The 22,706-nt window shown below is 46.2% G+C and overlaps 1 protein-coding gene across 1 annotated transcript; it reads right to left on the bottom strand.

The window, feature by feature from the left end:
- Nucleotides 1-16,855: 16,855 nt before the first annotated feature.
- LOC103373457 (interferon regulatory factor 2-binding protein 2-B-like) lies at nucleotides 16,856-21,066 on the bottom strand. Its single transcript, XM_008303348.1, has 2 exons — nucleotides 20,025-21,066; nucleotides 16,856-19,812 (listed from the first exon to the last, which is right to left on the bottom strand). The coding sequence occupies exons 1-2, from the start codon at nucleotides 20,785-20,787 to the stop codon at nucleotides 19,046-19,048; spliced, it is 1,530 nt and encodes a 509-aa protein (XP_008301570.1). The 5' UTR covers nucleotides 20,788-21,066; the 3' UTR covers nucleotides 16,856-19,045.
- Nucleotides 21,067-22,706: the final 1,640 nt, after the last annotated feature.

Genomic DNA, 22,706 nt, shown 5'->3' with positions numbered 1-22,706 from the left:
CTGCTGTAACAACAATGCAACTTCCTATTTCATTTATATTTATTAATACTTATAGAATGACAGTGCTTTAACAGAGCTGAGTTGATATGCGACAGCGGGCCAGTGTGCAGCACTCTGTTGGTCCAGGTCCAGTGGGCGGCTTAATCACTTTTTTGCCTGTCCTAAGTGCACTGCGGTTTTCTGGGTGACAAAACAAGAGGCATGGCTGCAAACACAAGTGCTCTTGACAACAGTCAATGGACTGTCCACAGAGCAGACGCATAAAGCAAAACATGGCATTATTTCTACCAGGATAAAATAATGCCACAGTCAGCCCACGAACACCAAAGAGCCCATTTATGAAAGATGCTTAACCTCTGCGACACAAGGAAGCCGACACATCCAACTTGGCAAAGCATCTCTTTGTCATACATGCCGACTTGTTCAAGGGACTCAGAGAGCGACAGGTTAGTGAATGTGATGGATCGCATAACTACATCCTGCCCTTACATAAAAGTCAGACTTCTCTCCTTTAGAGTTTGACGATGCAACTCTTTTTTTTGGCTTTTTAGCTAACTTACCAGTGCAGCCAACATCACTGTCTGCCAACACAGTATTCACATTGGTAACTCATGTAAACAGCAGGAGCTACAATTCTACTATTTCATTTAGCAGACGCTTTTATCCAAAGCGACGTACAATCTGGGTAAGTGCCATAGAACAAGTTCAAGTGTGATAGGGCGTTGATGCCAATAACAGTCTGTTTAATAGGATTTTTTTTTCTTTTTCTCTTCTTTTTTGTTTGTTTGCTGCAGAAAATCCAGCTTTCACAAGTTTGCTGTTCAACAACACCACTTACAAATAATCAGCTGCAGAAAGAGTGGAAGTGGTAAAAATGTGCACTGATGTGCTGTTGTACATATCTCTGCAAGGATTTAATCATTCATAAGTGACACGTGAAGGTGGAGAGACGTGCAAGGAGTTGATCTTAATGAAGAGTTTCTCCACTTTTGGCTGGATATGAAAAATGTATGAACACACAATTGTCCAATAATCTTCTCACATTCTCCACTGCCTACCACTGACACGGTCAAAATAATGTATTATTTCTGATTTTAAGAATTGCATTCCACGGTCTGCTGTCTGTTTTTCCGCTACCTTCACTGTTGTTTTAGGTTTTTGTTTCAGTATCGTAATCAGTATGAATACATTTAGGCAACTATCATTCTGAAGTGACAGTTGTAGAATTGGGACGACTCTACTGGGAGGTGGAAGCTCACTGCTGAGTCCTGCTCCAGACCGTTGTTGGACAGCAAGTGTCTCTTATGGCTAATGTGAGCGATGAAAGTGAAAAAATGCACCCACAGTGGGGCAGCAACCAGCAGGACCATCCCGGCAGGGGCATAAGGACAGAGACTAACTGACAAGGTTTTGCAGTTTAAGCCGTGATTAAAGCCAGTCCTCCTGGCCCTACGGTTGCTGGTGGTTTTTCTCGGCTCTCGATTCAGCTGCGTGGGCTTCAGCTCTTACACAACACCAGACGGGAAAAGCAACCAAAGTTTAGAAACACAACGCTTTGCGCACGAAAACGGGACGACATACACAACCACAGGCAGACGCATGCAGCACACACAGGCTGGTAATAGTAGCAGCTGTCAGATTGTTATGCATGGATGGAGAGTGGGAGGAGAAATAAAGTCATATTTCACAGCCTGAAGCTGCAAACAGAAAGCAGAGGAAAGTCTTTGATCTGTGAGGACGGTGAAAATTCAGTGGAAGTTCTGTTCACAGGCGGCCGGTTACATAAGAGCAGAAGAACCAGACCACGCCTGCACATCACAAACTCACAACCGCTTCTTCTGATTTGTGACACTAAATAATACTGATTTATCTCTTTGTGTTTACTACGACGCATGCACATTCATTGTCTCACGCGTTATCTTGGTGATTTGCACCGAATGTATTTAAGTGACACCACTGAACATCCAATTAAGCAATTTCTCTTTTCTCTCAACCCTGTTCAGGACTTTTGTGGTCTTAATGGGCCTAATGCTTGCCTGTCCTGACAGCGCGCCGCCGCTCAGAGCCCTGAGTAAGGAGGAAGCAGTGGGTCAAAGGCCGCCGGCCCAGCAGCCAATCAGTGGTTCATCCAGAAGACAACAAGCTGAGCAGCCGCCGCTCTTTAATGTTGGCCTGACACATCTGAGCTCCACCCTCCATCCACCCGGCTGTCCCAAAAAAAGAGACACAAAGTGAAACAAGCTGTGGGGAAAATGCTCGCCTCATCTCTCGCTCTGTGTGTGCATTTGCGCCGTCAGAGGCTTTGAAATGATCAGAGCCGAGCCGGCCGATTGGCTCTGACCTACGGCGGGATTAGAAACACATGTCTCTGTTTCTGCCAGATAAAACACCGCCGACGAGGCAGAAGAGACACACGGTGTGAGAGGCTGTTTGTACACAACGGCAGCGCCGTGTGTTCCCGTTTTATATGATTACTGGAACCACATGTCATAAGTCTGAACATCACAGTTATATTTGACACATAAGAGTGAATCCTTTGCAGTGACTGGACGTGTTAGTCTGGTTTACAGTGTCTTTGGATTCGTTTTATGTAAGTTAGACAGTAACGTTTGCCGCCCAGCTTCGACGCTGACCTCAGACCTTCCCATGAAAACACTCAGTGATACCTGCAGACACAAAGACCAAGTGAGTCATGAGCCTCCTGATTTATGGTGACTGCTGATAGTGAAGAGCAATGAGAAGGTGTGAGAGAAAGAAGCTGAGTAGCTTGTTCAGTCAGATGTGTTTCTCATTTGAATAAAGCATTAAATTACTCAGACTTCATCGTGAACTAGTCCGACTGAAGAGAGTCAAGAGCTACACAATGCTGTGCAACAGGCAAATGTCGATGTCTGTTGTTCTCCTGGTCTTCATGCTGACATGATCTTGGAAGAGATTTGGAATTCGTTGGCCTATGTCCTGGAGAAGCCAAGCAGACCCGACTCATGATGCTGCCGCCACCATGCTTCCCTTTAGGGATGATGTGTCTATGCTGGTATTCACTGCACTTTTCCATTTACAGATAACTTGTCCCTCTATGGACTGAGATCTAAACTGCATTCCTGCTTCATACAAAACGATAATTCTTGATGAAAAGTCTTTTGAGTTCTTTTTAGCTGATACTACTTGTGAAAAGCAAAACTTTTGAGTGGCTTAACAAGTCAAAGTTGCCACGACTCACACCTCCAGTCTGCTTTAACCGATGATGCTCTGGGTTTGCTGCTGTAAATCCTGCTCCATGAACTTGTTCAGTACGGACAAGAACAATGCATTAATATGTGTTATCAGTTAAAACAGCGTTGTTAAGACAAATTTCCACATAATTTCAAATAACTCTAAAGCTTCCCTTGCTGCTGTATGTGTGTTTGGTTTATGCATTCACAAAGCGCTTTGCATCAGTGTTAGCTACACAGTCAGGCTGTCCAACGTTCACACAGAAACGCACTTAGCAAAGTGATGACACCCTCAGCGACATGGCGAGGTACAGGAATGTAGGTAGAGAAAGGTCATCAGCTGCTGTGTCCTGACCAACCCACTGCCTGAGTCTGCACCATGTCACTGTGAACACTTGACATTAGTTAGTGCACCTGGCAGGTTCAAAACCTGTCACCTTCAAAGACCGCAAAATATACGCGTGGTCGTCAAACCTACACAACTGATTGTGACAGCAGCAGCACGCCCTGCTTTCTACACTCACAGTTTACAACGTAACCCTGAGATTATAATACCAACTATTTCTGTCTTATGCTACAGTAAGCTGATTCAGACTGTTGGTTTTAAACTGATTGTTTAACACACAAAAGTGCCCCCTAGCAAGGTAATGACACTCTCGGCACCTCAGGGGCAGGAACGTAGGTGTTGGAGATTACAGGGGTAAAGTTCAAAAGGGCTGCAAGGTGGCTCGCTGGTTAGCGTCACAGCAACAAGGTCGCTGGTTCACGTCCCGGTGAGGACACCTGGGATCAGTCCAGAAACATGTTGAGGTTAATTGGTGAGCCCTGTGACAGACTGGTTACCTGTCCAGGTGAACCTGCCTTCACCCTGAGTCAGCTGGGATAGACTCCAGCCCCCCGTGACCGTAGTGAGGGTTAAGCGGTGTATCGATAATGGATGGAAGTTTTAAATAGATTTGTGTTTGAGCTTCCAATCAGGTAACGCTGCATCATTATAATGCGGCTGATGAGGCTGAAGTCATCAGACTGAAGCCAGAGACGTTGGAAGCGACGCCGTTTTTGATCGTGTGGGTTTTCAGTTTCTTATTAAACTCTTGAAACGAAGAACTCGTCTCACTCACGTTTCCAATACTTGTTGCTAGACTGACATCAAACGGTGGTACAGAAGACGACGGGACAGAGCACCACTGCGTTAATCTGGTTTTCTCAAAAAAAATCATTGGCAGCGTTGAAAGTCCCACCTCAGTGACATGAAGCGAAGCTACAGCACAAACTTTCTGTTTTGTCCCTGTTTTAAAATCAAACATTGAGTCTCATCGTCCTCTCCCTCTTTGTCTTTGTCAATTTGAGGACAGAGAAGCACTCTGATGCTACGGTTTGGTTGGTTTGCTTCCTGACGTAAGAAAAAAAAAAAGAGGATTTCTCTGCCTCAGTTCGTGGTAACACCAGTGGCGGCTGAGGGAGAGTAAACAGAGATGAGAGAGTGTGTGTGGGGATGGTGGGAGGAGGAGGAGGATTTTAAAGATGATTTCATCCATCATGTGAATTGTGGCCAACAAAGGATGCTGGCACTCCCTGACATGGGCATCTAAAAATAGACAGCAGTGGGGCGTGGTGGAGGGGGACAACGACATTAATCATGCGGACGAAGAATAAAGGCTACGGTCTTCTCCTCAGGCCCTCGGAGTCCCGAGAGATGGTGCCTGCTCACTTTAATGAAAACTACTTGCCTGGTACATGAGTCAAGAAAGTTTTCCAGCCTCTGGGTTTGCTTCCATGTTGTGAAACCCACTGCACATGTTCATGAACCTTTCCACCTGGTGGCCCAGTCTGCAGCTTCCTGCTGGATCCTCCTTTACATTGTTGTGATGTAATGAAAATAAAACAGATTTTTCATGCTGCTGGGAAGCTTTTACAGTTATGAAGCATCCGTGGATTAAACAGCCATTGGAAAAAAACTAAATGCTGTGGTATTTGCATGATTGCATTCAACTACAAAAGCTTGTTTTATATTTATGAGAGAAGGTTAAGGCGGTCCTTCGTCATTACCTGTATTAGGTTCCATTATTGAGATTCCAACACGCTGTAGATCTGGATGCTGGGACACCAATCAGATGAATCATACTGACGAGGAACTGATCTCTGTAAAGTTCTGAAGTGTTCCAGTTCATAGTCTGACTCACCGGATGTATATTGCAGGTAAAAACCTGCCATGTTCTCAGGTGACTCTCTGCCTTCCCGCTGTCTGTGTGCTGCCGTTTTCCTCGTCATGGGAAACAACAACGACAAGCTTCAGGCTGCAACTTACTTCACTGGAAATGAAACTGAAAAGAAAGCGAGGAGGCAAATGGACGATGATTTTACATTTAATCCTCAAAAATTTCATTTATTTCGACCAAGCTGGACTTCTGAGGAGATCCTTGAACAATCTAGATTGTTTTTGGGCAATTTCGATTTACAGTGATGTCTGCTCGGACCACAACAGAATCTGTGAAACAAGGCCGTGGCGAGCCGACTACCTCTCCTGGTTCAGAGGCTACATGCTGATCGTGTCAAAAGTGATATCTTCGGTAAAACTGACTCTCTCTCCAACAACCTCAGGTCAGAGACATCCTTGGTCAAAGACGAGCTTAAAGAGTGAGGGGATGCAGAACAAACTGAACTCACACGGAGTCCAGTACTCGTATTATGGGGCTAGAAGCTAGCGTTGGCTCACTGTGGAGCAGGGTGACTGACCTGGACAATAAAGGACCTGGAGAGCAGAATGCGGAGGAACAATATTCGTCTTCTGGGCGTACTGGAGGGAGTGAAAGGCCCGCGAACGACAGAGTTTGTGGCCAAGCTGCTCCAAGATCTACTGGGTCTAGACGAGATCCCGCTGCGAGGCCGAGCCCATCGCGCCCTACGTAGCAAGCCACGAGGTGGAGAACCTCCGTGACCATTTAGCATCAGGGTGCACTTCTTCCAACATACTGAAGAGGTCCAGAGAGGCATCGTCTCTCCTGTACTGCAATCATTTTGTAACTGTTGGCTTATCTGAAAACTCAATAAACAAAGTGTTTAGAAAGAAAGAAAATGAAACTGAAAGTTGTGCCAACGATGACTGCTAGTTTCTTTTGAACTGATTATCCATTTTCATCAGAGTGCTTCTCTCTCTGAGAGCAAACGGTCAACAGTTCCAGCAGGCTTAGGACACTTGTTAACAGTTTAACTCATTTAAATGCAGCAGATCAGGCGTCACATTTCTTCTCCACTTCCTGCTTGGTCATGCTAACCCTCCAAGCTTTAGGCAGTTTTTTTTTTTGGACATTTCCACCTAAACAAGTTTCCACAAATTCAGCCACTAGCAGCGTCTTAACGGGGTATGAAGGTATGCAGACTGTGGCGTTCCCTCTTTAAGAGCTCACAAAACATAAAAGAAGAGCTGAGGTGTTTTGCTGCAGCAGGCTGCCGTGATTTAGAGTCCTCTTAACCTCCCCTGGTTTTGTTAACTTTTATGTCAGCAAGGTGACATACTGCTGGAGCCTGATGAGGAAGAACAGCAGTTTGGAAACCTCATGACTCCAATGAAAATAACCCAGACTATAAATCCTGTTTTCCTGTCCTCCTCCCCCCCCTCTTCTCTGGAACAGCAGCAGGGAGGAAATAAAATGTGTGTCCTTGTTTCGGAGCAGCGGTGACCTGGTTTTTCCTGCTTCCACACTGCCTGCATTTATCTACCCACTATCAGCTGACTGCCAGTCAGATGGGGAAACTCTTCCCCGGCCCCGGCAGCGACGCACGCCTCCTCGTCTAGATGTTAATCCAGTGCATCCTCCTCTCTGGGGGGGCTCGAATCTACAGTTTTTGGCTTGCAGGGATTAATCCGGTTTGTTTTTCCAAGCCTTGATGCTGCACCAGGAAGTGTTTTTGGGACGTTGAGCTGTATTCATGCGGGCCTGTGCATGAATGGAAAGTTCATGTACTTAAGTACAATTCTGAAGCACTTGTACTGTCCCTGTGTGTTTCCATTTTATGCTACATGTATCAGATTCAATTTATTTGATCTCATAATTATCCCCAATAAACCCTTTAGATTTATCTTGCTACCCTTTGAAAGATGTCTGAAGATCCTCAGTCATCCAGGTCATGGTTATTCTCATAGTTTAATCGTAGCAACTGCTTGGGTTCCTTGAAGACGTTCCACCTCTCATCCAAGACGCTTCATCAGCTCTGACTGACTAGTTGGGACTTCCAGATACTTATACCTTTAAGGATCCATTAACACCTGAGTTTCAGTTTCAATTGGGAGTTTGTTGCTCCTCCCCCTCGTTATGTGAGTCATTAGTGCTCCCCCTGAAACAATGGAAACTTCAAAACGTCTTCAAGGAACTCAGGAGTCCAGTTGCTACGATTAATCCACGAGAATAACCCTATGAAGGGATCCGACTCCTAAGTGGGGAACCACTGGACTAAACTCGCTCCCTGTGACCGTATGAAGCAGCTGTAAGAGGTCATTCTAGTGTACGATGTAATAGTTGTGTTTTAATGTAGAACATGTGGTTTTACTTTGAGATCTGAATGCAACTGATACTTGAAGTTGAACATAACTGAACATGCTTGTGTACTTATGTGGAGTTTGAATGCAGGACTTTGTCCTTAAATGGTTTCATGCTATGTATTAGCACTGAGTGTTTCACCCACCACTGGACCTGCATCTCAAACACGGTCATGTGCATCACATGTTGTAGACAGTTTGCCTAAATACACTCTATGCAGCGTTAACAGGACGACATGGAAGTAAGAGCAGCAGACAGTCTCCCACCACATGTTAGCAGGTGTACGGCTAACCAAGGCCTGACTCTGCACATCTGGACTTTGTCTCAACAACAACCTTGCAAACACACACACACACACACACACACACTCACACAGTTCTTAGTAGACAGATATTGCTTCGTGGTGCATGTTGTGATTTCCAGATAAAACTTGAATCCATTTTAAAGGTCAACTGATCACAGACAAGACGTGACACCGACAACACTTTTTATTGTACAAGCAATAATCTCTTTATTACCCTCAATTCACATGTAAGTAAACAGTTGACAGTAAATATTCAGACCTGACGTAAAGAGGGAGTAAACACCGCTGTGCACACATTTAAACATGTTTCACCTCGATTCAGTAATAAGGATTAAAAGCTGGTATGATTTACATGTTTGATGTTGACAGAGTGGATCATGAAACGCTCCTGAGCAGGCTCAACAACCGGGTCGGCCTCGATGGAGCTGCTTCAAACTGGCCCTCATCCTACGAAACAGAGTTTTTAAAGTTTTCCTCCTCATCGGCCCTCGTGCCCTGTGGGACCCCTCAGGGCTCAGTCCTGTTCAACGCCCCCCCGGTCCAGGCTCAAAGCTAAAGGGCACCGTGCTCTCACTGCTACTCAGTTTAAAACGTTTTTTAAAACCCACCTGCACAGACGAGCACTTGAATGTCTTCATGTTTTGTAAAAGGCAGTTTTCAGGTTTAGCCACTGTACAATTAAAATTACATGAACTTTAAACTTGTACCTTGGATCGATAGCAACCGATAACTGTGAATTCATTGACTTTTGAATAACCACTCTGCTCCCTGGTGTTGCTCAACCTGTTTGTCTTTGACAGTATTCTGGAGTCAAATGTCAACAATGATTAAAAAGTGTGTTTTTCTAGTGTTTCCATCCAAACGTTGTGTCGTCACAGGAATATAAGAGATGGTTAAACGTCCTGATGGACAAACGTCTCACAGAGATGTGAAGAAAGCTAGAATTCTACATCAACTGCCAACGTGGGAGAAAGATTTATATCTTTGTTATAATTTAAAGTTCTTGTCTTTTACAACAATAACACAGAAAAAAACAAAGCAATGTATGAACTATGCATTGGTTTATTTTAATACATTTAATTCTTATTCTTTCTCTTTTAAATGAAGTTATTTGCTCAGTTTCTAAACACGTCATCACACAACGTGATTCATTTATTCAAGACTTGTGAAAGGATTTCGATCTGTACAGAGAAAGCTTCGGGACAACACCGTGTCTCCACCATGCACCAGTGACACAAACAGATTTTAGCAATTACTCGTGAAGGTGGAGATAAGAGAGGGCGCGCTGACGTCAACACGCTGATCAAATATAGCAGCGCCTGGTCGGGAGGAGGTTCAAGGGTCACACTTTGAAACAACTCAAATATTGAGCAAGCCTGGTTAAAAGTGCTGAGCAGCTGTTACACATTTACCAGAGGAAAATTGGCAAGGAAGCAGCGCTTCCCTTCTTTAAGCGGCCCTGTGCTGCTGTGGGGGATATTTAATTACAAAGCAGATCTGAGGAAGACGATCCAGGCCCCCCAACACGGCCAAAAGCCCAGCTCCGCCCTGCACAGCACAAACCGCACTGTATTTAAAAGCTAACGCTCAAAGCTGAGGCTAAACAGAAGGGCCGGAAGGATGGGAGTGCTCCCCTTTAAAGAACAAATCTCTGAGACGTTTGCCAAAAAGCAGATGAAACAACATGGCTTAGGGGAAGAAGAAGAAGAAAAAAACCTCAGCCAAAAGTTGACACTCCGCAGACCGGATGGATGACACAGCCAGGGTTTTTTCTTTATGAAAGCTCTATAATCAAACTAAAGCTTAAACATGAAGAGCAACGAGCTCTGATGCTCTTGGAGATGTGAGTCAGCCTCCGTGGTCAACCTGGAGAAGGAAGTCTGAGATCAGCAGGCTTCTGATAATTTACCAAACATGTCATGCAAATTAAAAAACACAAATATGTTGCTTGTCCATAGACTCCAGTATGACACGTATAGAAGGACTGAATCTTCCATTGCTGCTTAAAATCAGTGTTTCCAAAATGTAACTGGTGTAAATTTAAACCCAGAGTTTGGTTGAGTTTAGAAACAAAAATGACGTGTTCAGGTTTAGAGAATGATCGGGTACCTTTCTAATCATCATCAATACTTGGTGTGGTACCCCATTAGCTTTATAAGTATGGCCGATATATGCCTCGCTTACCTTCTGTCACATCATCCACTGCTCCTCTGGACTGTGGAGTACCTCAAGGCTTTGTCCTGGGTCCCCTTTTATTTTGTATCTACATAGTTCCACTTCACTATAAAATAAATATCTGTGTCATTAACAAAACACATTGCTGTCTACATGGTCCTCCGTTACCATGAGCACACACGGCGGTTTTCTCTGATTCAGTCCAACACCCTCCGTCCTGCTGGCCCAAACACTCACTGGAGAACCAAATGTGGATTTATCAGCTGCTGAAAATAGTCCTCAACAAATGCAGTTCCCGTTGCATCTGTTTGTTTAAAACTGCAGTGAGCAGCTATTTTAGGAAACTGTTGAGCCTCTTAAAACCCCAAGCTGTATATTTAATATATTTATATAAAATTAGTGCATTCAGTGAGAACCAATGGGCTTGGAGCTCAGAGAGACACAGTAAAGTGAGAAAGGATTAAGACGACATTGGCACATTGTTGGCTCAGATTTGTTGACAAAAAGAAAAACACAGAACACTGCTGACTTCATCTTCATTTACTCTGTCCTCTACTCACTACCACTCTGTATTGTTTTGGACATTTTCCCTGGAAGTCTGAACATTTCTGGCATAATCCTATTAAACGGACTCATTCACAAAAAGGATCATTGAGATTTATTTTAAATATATTGTTTTTCATATGCATGTATTCAGCCCAGCTCAAGAGTTCTTGGTTTTATTCTGACGTTAGTAATATTTTTTTTTACTCTTTTCTTGGTCTAAATCATCTATTCTCTCTTTCCAGCCAACAGATGCTGCAGCAGGGAGCTTCCTGTCTGCTTTATCTCTGCAGGTCTGATGCGATCGATATCAGATTCGGTTGGCTCCGTCTGCTGTGTAATAAAACCGTCGGTCAGATAAGGTGCACGTTGCTTCCAAACCCTCAGCTCTACTGTAAAAATGCCTCCCCGACTGGCAAAGAGTCCAGCCTGCTGCTCTCATGTTATAAAGTACCAGCTTGGATAAAAGGGATAGCCTCCCCCCTCCTCCCTCGCTGTGGCCTTTACTTCCTGCCAGTTCATTGACGTGGCAAATCCAGCGTCCCCTCTGTTTACTTTCCAGCCGGGATATCTAGGCAACAGTGCCGCGGCTCTCAGCGCTGGCTGCTATATTTGGGCCTTCACTCTGTAAACCTCTTTTCCAGATAAAGAGTCAACACAGCTCTGCGTTCCTTTCTTGGTGCTCACTGCTGGGAGTTCGCTGATTAATGGCACAGAAGCCTCTGCCCACCTCGCCATCTAATTATAGAGAGTGCAGCTGCTGGGTTTGACCCACCGCCATCCTCCTAAACACACCACACACACCTTTCACATGCTTCCCTCCCTCCTCATATCCTTTTTCTGCTGCAGTCAGGGCAGGAGTGGCCAGAAGAGCCAAACCATTTAGGAAATTGAGCCAAAAGATGATTCCCAGAGAGAATACTTATGAAAGCATGAATAGTTAAATTATGCTAATTGGGCTTCAGTATTTTTTCTTATAACCAAAGCTGGTTTTCAGTGTCTCTGTGCTCAGATGATACCAGAGTAAACAAGTCAAATGTTAAATGCTTAAATACATTTGTCAGGGGTTGTGAGGTTGACATTCTTTTTATTTTAGGTAAGATGGTTAAACAGCGTCCAGCAGTTCTGCCTCTGCAGGCGGGTTTCTTATGGTTCTGACCCTTTCACACTTAAATTGTAATTAATGATTACATCCTGTATAAATGAAAACAAATTATTTCTGCAAACAACAACCTGGGAAGTGAAAGACTAACATAGTTCACATCACCATCTGTTCTTCTGAACTGTGGAGTACTTCAAGGCTCTCTCCTGGGCCCCCCTGGGTTGTGGACTTCATATCTGTGCCTTTTCATTTGTGCATCTTCACTGCAACCATCGATAAGGGCATAAACGCTAAAAAAATGCTCCTTACAGATAATTATTAAGCCAGTTAGTTGTCTGTTTCTGTAACGTTTTGTAGTTGATACCCTACCAAAGTGTAAAGTTGGTCCAGCTATGGAAGTTTAAAAAGCTTGTTTTTCACATGAAGCTGATTCTATGGACACACGGTTGCTCGTCTGTACAGATGCTGCTGCAGCTACCATTAAACTATATGCATGTATAAATAAAAACAATCATCTTTACTAACAAGTATTTTATGGGCGGTTAAGTCCTCTGTCCTTCCACTGGGCTATAGACTAACATATTGTTGGACTAAGTGGCATTTTCCTTTTCATAATCATTACAACAACGTTCTGTCTGATTCTTCAGTTAGTTTTGTTTTTCTACTTTGCTGTACGTTGAAGTCATGTGGTAAGCTACCTGTCAATTTCATTTTCTCATGACATTTTTTCACCTTATTGTATTACTCTGTAATGCACAACTCAGAATACAAAGATCAGCATCGTCTGTCTCGGTCCCGTCTCCAATCTGACAGAGTGCCATTGAAATCTGTCTCCCGGACTTTGTGAAAGGAAACTAGACGACTTATGACAGATCTGAATCAGTCTTTTTATTTTTTTCACACAGACTAAATATGACATAGCTCGTCTCTTTCCTTAATCAACAAAAAGGTCTTCAGACTGTCTGGTGATTGTGTCGAGCTGCTTGAAGTACAAAACTGCGTCTCAGTTTTCAGAGCAGATATTGTCATTTATCCTAAATCGATCTTTCTGTTTGCTGATCATAACAGTTCTACTGCCTCTTCTGTTTTATTTTTATTTTTGCTTTTTTACTCAGTTTGTGTTTTATTTTATTGCACAAATATCAGCACAAAAGTTCTGGGGATTGCATTCTGACACAGGAGACGTACCCGCCAGTAGCAGCATGTACGTGGCCAGAGCCCACATTCAGTCTGGGTGTGTACGCGGTGCTTTAAAGCCCCGGGGCAGATTTGTGAAAGTGCTGACGTGGCGGGGGCCAGGCCAGCCATTGTGTGACGGCAGCATGTTCTGCCTGAGCCGGGGACATTTTTCACGCAGGGGCTGACTGACCTTTCAAACAGCATTTGGATTTGGACACACTCCAGATGAAGAGAGGCCCCAGCCATGTATGTACAAGCCGCTCGTTTGGACACAATGACCCGGGACCGCATGGTAAACATAAGCTCACCCACCCTGAAACCCTGAAGCCGGCACGGCCCAACAGCACGGGACGACTGTGAGCTGCACGGTGGTCACGTGACAACAGCACGGGCTGAAAGGAAACTGGAAGGATTTAAGTTACTGATTATCTCTGTCTATGAAAGTCACATATTTCAATTCTTTACCACTAAAACTACCCCTTCTGCCCTAAAATCAGACGTAACAACAGCATTGCGTCCTCTTGGATGTGCAGATCTACAAGGCTCTATCTCACCTCACCCCTCCCCATAGCAGCTCGAGCACTCCTGCTCACCTGCTCGGCTAGTGGTAGTTACACTGTGAGTAGTCCCCATGGTTTCTCTAGATATCTACAACCCTGTTTGACTCGTCAAACTGACAGCTGGAATTCAATAGTTTATTTCACTCACGATGTCTCTTCTAGCATAATAAAAACCAGCATATAGACATATTAACCAGGCAAAAGATCTTTCAATACAACGTTCTGCTGTCCACTTCACAGCTTCACCTTTGCTGTTCCTTCGTGTTTGGAGCAAACTAGTTAGATTGAATTCAAGCAGGGACTGAATTATTCTCATCAAGTCCTCATATCCTAAAGACCACCAGTTTTATACCAACATTTTGCAGAACATTTTAACCACTAACAGCGTGTAGAAATAGTTAGCGTGTGCAAGTTTTACCATCTTATGTGGCATTTGTGCAAAGACTATTTTAGTATACAGTCGTGAGTCGATGATCCGACACTAAATGTAAAACCTTCTTTTATGTCGGATTGTCAAGGCTGTCGGATTGTCCAGACGGAGGTCCAGATACGAGGAGGGCTTGATGCTGGAAGGCTCATTAGTTGTTCATTATTGTTCATAGTTGTTATAATAACTAGTGTGTTGTTAGGACACTACGCATTGCTGGATTTCAGTCTAACTAACCGGTATGATTGTGTACGTTCCGGCCACGGGGTGGAAGTGTCCAGAACACACAGGCAGTACTTGGCTGCTGATGCTAGTTTAGTTAGCGCTCACACTTCTGTTTCCTCCATCGGTGGCGGCGGGGGAGTGGCAGATACGCTCCACCGTTACCATCCATGTTTACTTCCATAAACACTGAGCACGCTCGCTGCGTGTGACGTCGTCGTGTCCTCTTCTGCGCATGCGGGACACTTTTGGCTCGTATGAAGTTCACACAGCAGATCACATACAAGTCGCATTGAAGTGGAAACGTGAAGGAAGTCACAAAGAAATCCTCATTGAGCATCAAGTCCTGCAGTGTGAACGTAGCCAATCTGTGGGATTGTTCAGTCAGATAATACGCCGTCATCCTGATTGGTGACATTAAATGTCATGTTGGAGTCACAATCCAAGGCTGTCGCTATGTTAAGGCTGTTTTTATGGGTTCTGTTGGTTTTTCCTACAAACCTGTCAGATAGCAGGTTTAGGATTGTTAAGGGTCAGATTATTGAGTCATGACTGACATATTTTATATCACCATCACATAGGATTACTGTAGGCATATACTAATATATAGTAGCACACACAAAGCTAGCAAAGTAGCTCTCATGACCCTGTTGGAAGGCGTCGTGACTCTCTGAATTACCTCCAGGTAGAGGTTCCCAACCTATTAAGAGCAATCAGTCAAAAATAGCTGCTACGGGAGAGGTCATTCAGGTGCCTTTTTAATGATTCATTCTTTGCTAACTGTAGGCGTCACGCTGCAGCCAGTTGTTAAAAATCCGTGTTTTTGTCGGAGCTGTTGTTGCTGGCAGCGTTGGTGGAGGTGTGAACAGCTGAGCTTTGTTGTTCCTGCTCTCTGTGTTTGCTGTTCTGCGGCCAGTGAGTTCAAGACGTGTTTCCTCCAGCCCCGTCCTGCACTTCAGAGTCAGGAAAGAGGAGGAGGAGGAACGGGGGTGTTGAGCTCTGGGCGAGGGACAGCTGAACAAACAGAGGGAACAGAGAGCGAGAGAGACGAACAGGAGGGGGGGGAGAAACTCTGAGTTTTTCTCCGAGTGTGCCACGTAATTTGAGCAAACCCATTAATCTCGGGCCACTGGCTCTTCGGGCCCTCTGGGTGTTGAGTTTCGGTGACAGATGAAAAGAAATGAGCTGGCTCGGCTGGAATCTGAAGCTGACCTCACGCCAGAGATGAACTGGCCTGAGAGACAGAGGGAGAGGGCGGAGGTCTGGATCTGGTTTGGATTGGCCGCCTGATTGGTTGGCAGACATCAAAAGGCTCAGCAGACCAAAGGCTCGCAGACATTTTTGTGTCAAGAAGTTTTAACCCGTCCGAGGCTTTATTTGTTTGTAGGAAAGCGACGCTGCTCTGCTTTTTTAAATAAAGACTAAATTTAAAGTGGCTTTTCCTCCCCAGCGGAGCACCTCAGGGCCCATTCAGGGGCTCCTCGTGGTTCTCAAACCGATGCACTCTTTACAGCTCGAGCGTTTGTCCAGTGCTGCGTCCCACCTTTGCACTGTCCTCATCACGCTCCTTTCTCTACTGAAGGTTCACTTTAATGCACAGCAGCTCGGTAACCGGGGATGAATTTAAATATTTAAAACTGACCAGACGTACTTGGAGACCAAACATTCATTGTTTTTATTCCCAGAATGTGTCTGTAGTATTTCCGACAGCTCACGATGGACTCTCGCCTACTTACCTTTTGATCATCTGAACCACAACCAGTCTGGACTTAAGACAGTTCGCAAAGTCCTCGTACATCTGCTCGTGTTTAGACGGCTACGTTTGTGGTTTTAGTTTTAGTACTGAAACTTATCATCAAATTCTCAGAAAAGTAAAGCGGACACTCAGTCCAGTAGGTTTGGTTGTTTGTCTTCACAAGGTAGGATTTTTTTGAGAGTCAGTTTGTGAGTAAAAGCCGGTCTTGGATCTCCAGTAGTTGTGTCTGGAGCTCTTCAGTGGTCCACGACACCGCTGGGAGCAACAGTTCAAAGTCAGTAAAAGCCCCCGACAACAAAGACTGCACAGTTACGCAAGGACTGTAACACAACTGTGTAGCCCTGGCTCTTCTATTAAAAACACTTCACGGTTTTACTTTATTACTCTGCCGAGGAAACGCTGCAGTTTTTACTATGCGTCACTAACGGCTCCAGCAGCAGGAGGACGGACGACATCCCAACACCTCAAGTCACTCCCAGTCATTCTTTAAATTCACTTTAGCAAACCGGTTTTGCAGAACTTAAATGCTGCTTCAGTTTTTCCCATCACCACAAGAAGAAGAAATGCAGCCGGATCCTTCTGGGTCATTACTGCAACTATCCAAACACCTTCAGTGTACAAGCAGAATGATGTTGAATAACTCAGGAGAAAAGTCTGAAAGTCCGACTGACTTCTGGAAGTTTTAAGACCCGTTTACTGCAGATTACAAACACACGTTGGAGGAATTTCATCAGTGAAAAGGAGCCGTTGCGTAATCAACACCGCTGCTGACCTATATAGTCTAAAGACCGATTTAATCTCACTGCAAGAAACCAAAACATTACGAAACCTCTCGAGTCCAATTTTAGACCTTGTTTTTATTGTTTCAGAACGATGCACGGAGCCTTTTGGAGCCAAACACAGAACCAGTAAAGCTCAACCTTCTTCATTTTTCATTCCTGAAAATGGTGAAAAATTCTTTGCAAACTTTCCCCAAACCTGACGTCTCTAAAATGCTGTTTTTAGAGATCCAAAGACGACCAGAAGGCTTCAGCCTGACAATGTGACTTTTTTTTTTGTGCTTAATGTAAAGAAGAAAGCTTAAAAAATATTTCCATTTCCATCTCCTCCGGGGCTCCCGTCGAGATTTTTGCGACAACAAAGAACAGATTTCTGTACAGTTCAACGTGCTGGCAGGAGAGGCTGAAACCCGAGTCGGCCTGTAAACAGACCGTCTGCGGTGGAAGCAGGGAGCTCAGGGGTTTTTTTTTTCCTCTCTGAATGGCGGCTGAAAGCGATGGGCCCCCAGCATAAACACACACAGGCCCCCATTCATCCACTTACTGTGTGATCGGCCTCGAACACTGGAAGGCGTGTTATTGCAGCAGAGATGGGGGGAGGAGACGGAGAGGAAGACCGGAGGGAGGGAGGACGGTGACTCAGGAATTCCACTGAGGAGCACGTGACCCCTGAGCAAGGCATTTATATCCCCCTGCCCCCCTCCGGCTCTCTCCGGGGCTAAGGTCCCTCCTTGTTATGCTTCTTCCTCAAGTCAAAACCAGTCAAATGTGACGGAGAGAGAATATCCACCAGCAAAAACTTGCAGAGAATTTGAACTCAAAAATAGAACCGAAGCACCAAATACATGCTGTAAGATGAGGAGCGGGGAGTGAGGGGGAAAAAAAAAAAAAAAACAGACACAGTAAGCGAGATTTAAGCCTTATCCAAATCCACGCCGACAGCAACCATTTTGTCTGATGAAGCAGGTTTGTTGTGGAGCTACACGCCTGTTTGGATTCGTTCCCCCGGGGACCAAAACAGAGCCCCGCGGCGGCTCTGTCATCCTGACAGCATGACGGGGAGTTATGTGGAAAAACCAGTGACAGGCTGCTCTCTCAGCTTCCGTTGTAAGAGTCCCAGCGTACCGCCGCCGCCGCCACCGCTCATGACCTCATGTCTCCAGTATGTTTTCACTGGAATCAGGGCGTGGGTTCAGGCAGCAACAGCCGCCGATCTGCTGCCAGCGTTTGTACGAGAGGCGGCTGATGAGCTGATTCTGTGCAATGAGGGAGTGTTAGTCAGCAACACGAGGAGGAAAAACGTCTAGATCCAGACATGTCAACAATGGATTAGAGTCGAAACACAGTGTGGCAGAGGACATGTGACGCACCGGGAGAGTTGTTTTGACACGAACAAACGCATCAGCCGGCGTCGCTTTAAAGCCACGCGCAGCGCATTTTCACAGACGACTATTTTTAGGCCCTCTTATCTCTCAACACTCGCAGGACACGAGGCCTCGGTGGCGAGAAGCCTCGGCCCGCCCACATGTGATTTACTGTACACAGCGTTTATGCAACACACCGCTACCCCAGCCTTCACCCCCTCCCTCCTCGTCCAGCTATCTCTCCTTGACTTTTTCTTTCCACCCACTCTTCCCTGGAGGCCAGTTTGTTCCTGCTGGGAGGTATTGCATCATGGCTGATTCACAATCAGGCCATGACTCTCCAACTGACTCCTGGCTCGCTGGTTATGGAAAATAAGTAAAGCACAGAGACACTGGCGTTATTATTACAAGGTCTGAAACTGTATTTGGCAAGTTTTTTTCTTAAACAAGTGCATACATGTACAGCTAGAAGCATTTTTCTTTGCCTTTTTATTAATAATTTTTGCCAAGTGCTTGGATTAGTCACATTCTATGTTTGACAGAGACTGTCTCCAGACCCTAAGGTACATCGATAGATTAAAAAAAAAAACAAAAAAAAAAAAACATGTGTGATGGCAAAAAGTCTGTTATGAGGAGTACATACCTTTTTATCGTCAAAAATATAGAAACACAATGTACTGAAAAAGAAAAATCAAAAAAATTATACAACCATGTTTATGAAGTATACACTTCCCTTGTGTCCAATATGTACATGTCCGTCAGTTTCTCTGGGGCTTGGCGGGTGATGTATGTTTGGGTTTGTGTGTGTTACCTAATGTCCTGCTGTTGTTGCCGTAGTTGTGTTACAAGAGAAAAACGTTCAAGAAAAAGAGCTGGTGACCGTCTTAAGGGTCCCTCTCCTTTTTGACCTTTATGTCCCCAGCCAAGATGGTGGCTATTTCCCCCTGCATGAATGCCCAGGGCACATTGGAGCCCACCAGCGGGCACCGCTCGCCGCTGGGGCAGTACACCTCACCGGTGGCGCCTTGCTGCTTGATGCTCTCCCGAGAGCAGGGGAAGCAGAACTTGTGGGAGGGCACAGACGGGCACTGGACGAAGTGAGTGTCCTCCAGCCGCTCGTGGCACAGAGTACAGCACAGCGGCACGCTGCCAGGCGGCACGGAAGAGTCTGGAATGCTCTGCGGCAGCGGTGGCGGCGCATGGGGGTCCATGCCACCAGGCACGTGTGGTGCAGCAGGGTTGGCACCCACAGGACCCTCCCTCTGGGCCAGCCTCCTCTGAGAGGCCGAGGAGGGCGACAAGGGGCTACCACTGTTCCGCCGTGCGCCCGCCGTGGTGGAGTGTACCTGGTTGCCGTCCTTAGGTGAGCCCGTGCTGCCTGCATTGTCAGTGGCCAGGATGAGGGCAGCCATGGGGGACTGGCCATTCTGCGCTGTGGCGGCCTCTGGGGGAGTGGTGCGGGAGTGTGGGGAGATGGTGGAGGGGGGAGCCGCCGAGAAGCCTGGCAGGGCGGCTGGGGGCATCTTCAGGACCTCGGAGGGTGAGGGGAGCCAGGGCTGACCCTCGCTGCCATTCATCTTGGAGGCGCTGCTTTCACCGTCTGGCTCCGGGGAGGCCTTCCTCTTCCCAGGGCGAGGGTGCTTCCCCCTGTCTGTGGCAGAGGAAGAGGCAGGGTTACTACTGCACACACAAACACACTGAACACTCACACGGGACCCTTCTCCCCACACGCTGAATAAAGGTGCTTTCATGCCGCTGTTGTTCTCTGCCAGCCCGCCGCGTGCACAAAGGTGAACACATGGAGCAGCGCGAGGACAAAACGCTGACACGTCATGTCAGCCGCAGCACGAGCAGCTGGCCTACCTGTTTTAGAGGAAGTGGCACTCGTCTCGTACGCCATCACCCGCTGCATGGCGGCGTGCTCCTTCTTGAACCCGAACGTGTGCAGCGCCATCAGGTCCCGGACGGTCTTGCCTTTGCCTATCCACTCCTTGTGGCCGTCTGACATGTCGGACAGGCTGTCCGGCCTGTGCTTGTCTTTCAGCTCCTCCGGACGCTTACCGTGCTCCCCGGGGCCAGGCGCGACCAGAGCCCCAGGAAGACCCATCTGCGTCGGTCGGCCGTTGAGCGGATGTACAGCCGATATGCCGCCGTTCACCAGCGGCACCAGGCTGGGAGGAACCGTGTTAGTCCTGCGGGGGTTGGGGCTCTGGCGGTTCAGTTCCGGAGGCTCGTCGGGTTTAGGAAATCCATTCGGCACGGGAAGGCCGTTCGCCTGCCTGCCCGCCTGGTACTCCGGTCCCAGGCGGGGCGGCCGGTCGGACAGCGGGTAGCGGTCCAGGGGCTGTGGCGGACGCGAGCCCGGGTCTCCAGCCGAGTGGTTCATGTCCTTCCCGGCATGCTGGGGCTTCCCTGGGCCCGGAGAGCGGCCCTCCTGAAAGCCGTGCGCTCTCTTCAGCTGCCGGGCGGTCTCGATTACAAATTCAATCCGGTCTGCACCCTCGTAGTTGACACATCCGCGGCACACGGGCTCGGTAAAATCCCAGATCATCGCCCACGGCATGCGTGGCAGGTCGCACAGATAGCAGGACTGCCTTCTGGAGGCAGCGACCGCTGCGGAGGACATGTTGTAACCCCGAGGCGGCTGGAAAACGCTCCAAAATGTCGTCGGTTTGTTTACGTGGCTGCGGGAGAAAGAAATAACCCAGAAAAAGAGTGAAGGTCGGCGTTAATTCCCGTCAAACGGCGGCAGAGTCGCACCGACCGGAGCTCATCGTCGCTGTGTCCGCTGCCTCGGCGCGCCTCCGTCTGAGCTCGCGCTTACAACTCAGCCCGAGCTTTGCTGGGGCTGTGACGTCAGCCCGACACTGGGCTCGTGCTCCGGGCTTCTATTTACTGGATTCTTCGACGACCCCTCGGGCGCATGTTCACCGGAGAGCTGACGCGCACAGATCGTGTGTGTCCGCGAAGAGGCTTCACTGTCACCACCGCTCAGAAGCCGGCCGTCGCCTCAGCAGAGACCTCGCCGTGGGCCGGTACGAGAGCCGGCAGGAAACAACACCGCGCTAAAAATAGAAAGTCCTAAAAGCTGAGGCAATAGGTCAAAAGTGGTTTTAATTAAAGGTAAACAAAAATGTAAAAGTAATATAGCTATAAAGAATAATATGACACAGTGATAGGAGACAATAGTCAAAAAATAAATTAATAAAAAAAAGCATTACAGCCATAGAAACCCTGCAGGCTTCAAAGAACAATTTACATTAACCAGCTGATTTCAAAGGTGATATGTAGTCAATACAATTAAACAACACACACACACACACACACACACACACACACACACTTAACAAGCTTCCATATGTAGGTTTCTGTGACACAGAGGTTTAAGAGTAATAATCATTTACTTGAAGTTGGAGCCAGAGTGAGTGCTCCTCTTTTATTTCTCATCTTTGCTCGCATGGAGCCAAAGAACTTTTATAAATATCAAAACCCAAAGCAGGGAGTCCAGTTGACGGTCTGCAGACTCCTCCAGGAGAGCAACCAGTGGACTAACCACAGGCTTAATTTTGGAAAACAAATTAGAGTGTCTTTATTTCTTTTCTTTCCCGAATAATTTTTTTGTATGAAAAACGATAATAATAATAACAGCAACAAAACAAAAAAACGTTATTCCCCACTGAGCGCACATGGAAAATAATGCATTTCGGTGTGTATGTAAAATGTGGAGTTTGAAGTGTGTGCAGAGTTGAAGCAGCACCTGCTGCTCGCTGCTCTGTCCTTCTGTTGCATTCCTGTCCTGCTGCCAGGCACGCGTGACGTCTCAGTGCGAGCAGCCAATCCCAGAATTCGACTGCTGTTACCAGGCAGACTGTAAATCTCCCGCCGTCCATTCAGCTGAGCTGACTGTAAACAAACGGAGTCCTGCACCTTGAAAACATAAAACCGCTCCGACTGCTGTTTCCTCTTTCTTCACACACCCTGCTGCACAAAAAGCACTTTAATGAGCTGAACCATTATGATATTTATCATTCCTAACTTTTTTGTGTCCATTATCCAACTCAGTCCTGTGTGTTGTTATTTTTTTGTATTTGTTTTGTAATTACTTTTGATCATTTAAAGCTGTTTTATCTGATTTGAAATTGAAGACTGTACATCTGTTATATATGTATTTTCCTTCATGATTTTAAGATTTATTTTTATTTGAACTGGTTTATTATAGGCTCTTTTTGCTGGGGATTTTATCTTCTTCTAATTTTTTTTCAGTGTCTGGTGTATTTAGCACATTCAGCTAACGTTGCATTAAAGTGATCTTTGCTTACAAAGAAACAGAAAATTATGAGAAAATGTCTCTGTGCAATGGCACACCATTTATAACACTGTGTACTGTCGTTTTTTCTACTTATGTTTGTCTATATATAGTTTTTTCTGGTTTATTGTTCCACTCTGGGCTGCACGGTGGTTAGCGCTGTCGCCTTGCAGCTAGAAGATTCCCAGTCCGCTTCCCAGTTAGGACACCCAGGATCTTTGTGTGTGGAGTTCAATTCA

Source organism: Stegastes partitus, unplaced genomic scaffold (assembly GCF_000690725.1).
Source record: "Stegastes partitus isolate 25-593 unplaced genomic scaffold, Stegastes_partitus-1.0.2 Scaffold1985, whole genome shotgun sequence".
Lineage (NCBI taxonomy): Eukaryota > Metazoa > Chordata > Actinopteri > Pomacentridae > Stegastes > Stegastes partitus.
Note: the sequence above shows the minus strand (reverse complement) of the source record. Positions and strands in the feature narration are given on the sequence as shown.

What these genes read in the sequence shown, in the direction of transcription:
- LOC103373457 (XM_008303348.1), bottom strand. Translation starts at nt 20,787, where the DNA reads ATGTCCTCCGCAGCGGTCGCTGCCTCCAGAAGGCAGTCCTGCTATCTG. An exon ending in TGCCACTTCCTCTAAAACAG is followed by an intron (nt 19,813 to 20,024) that starts GTAGGCCAGCTG and finishes CCTCTGCCACAG; the next exon opens with ACAGGGGGAAGCACCCTCGC.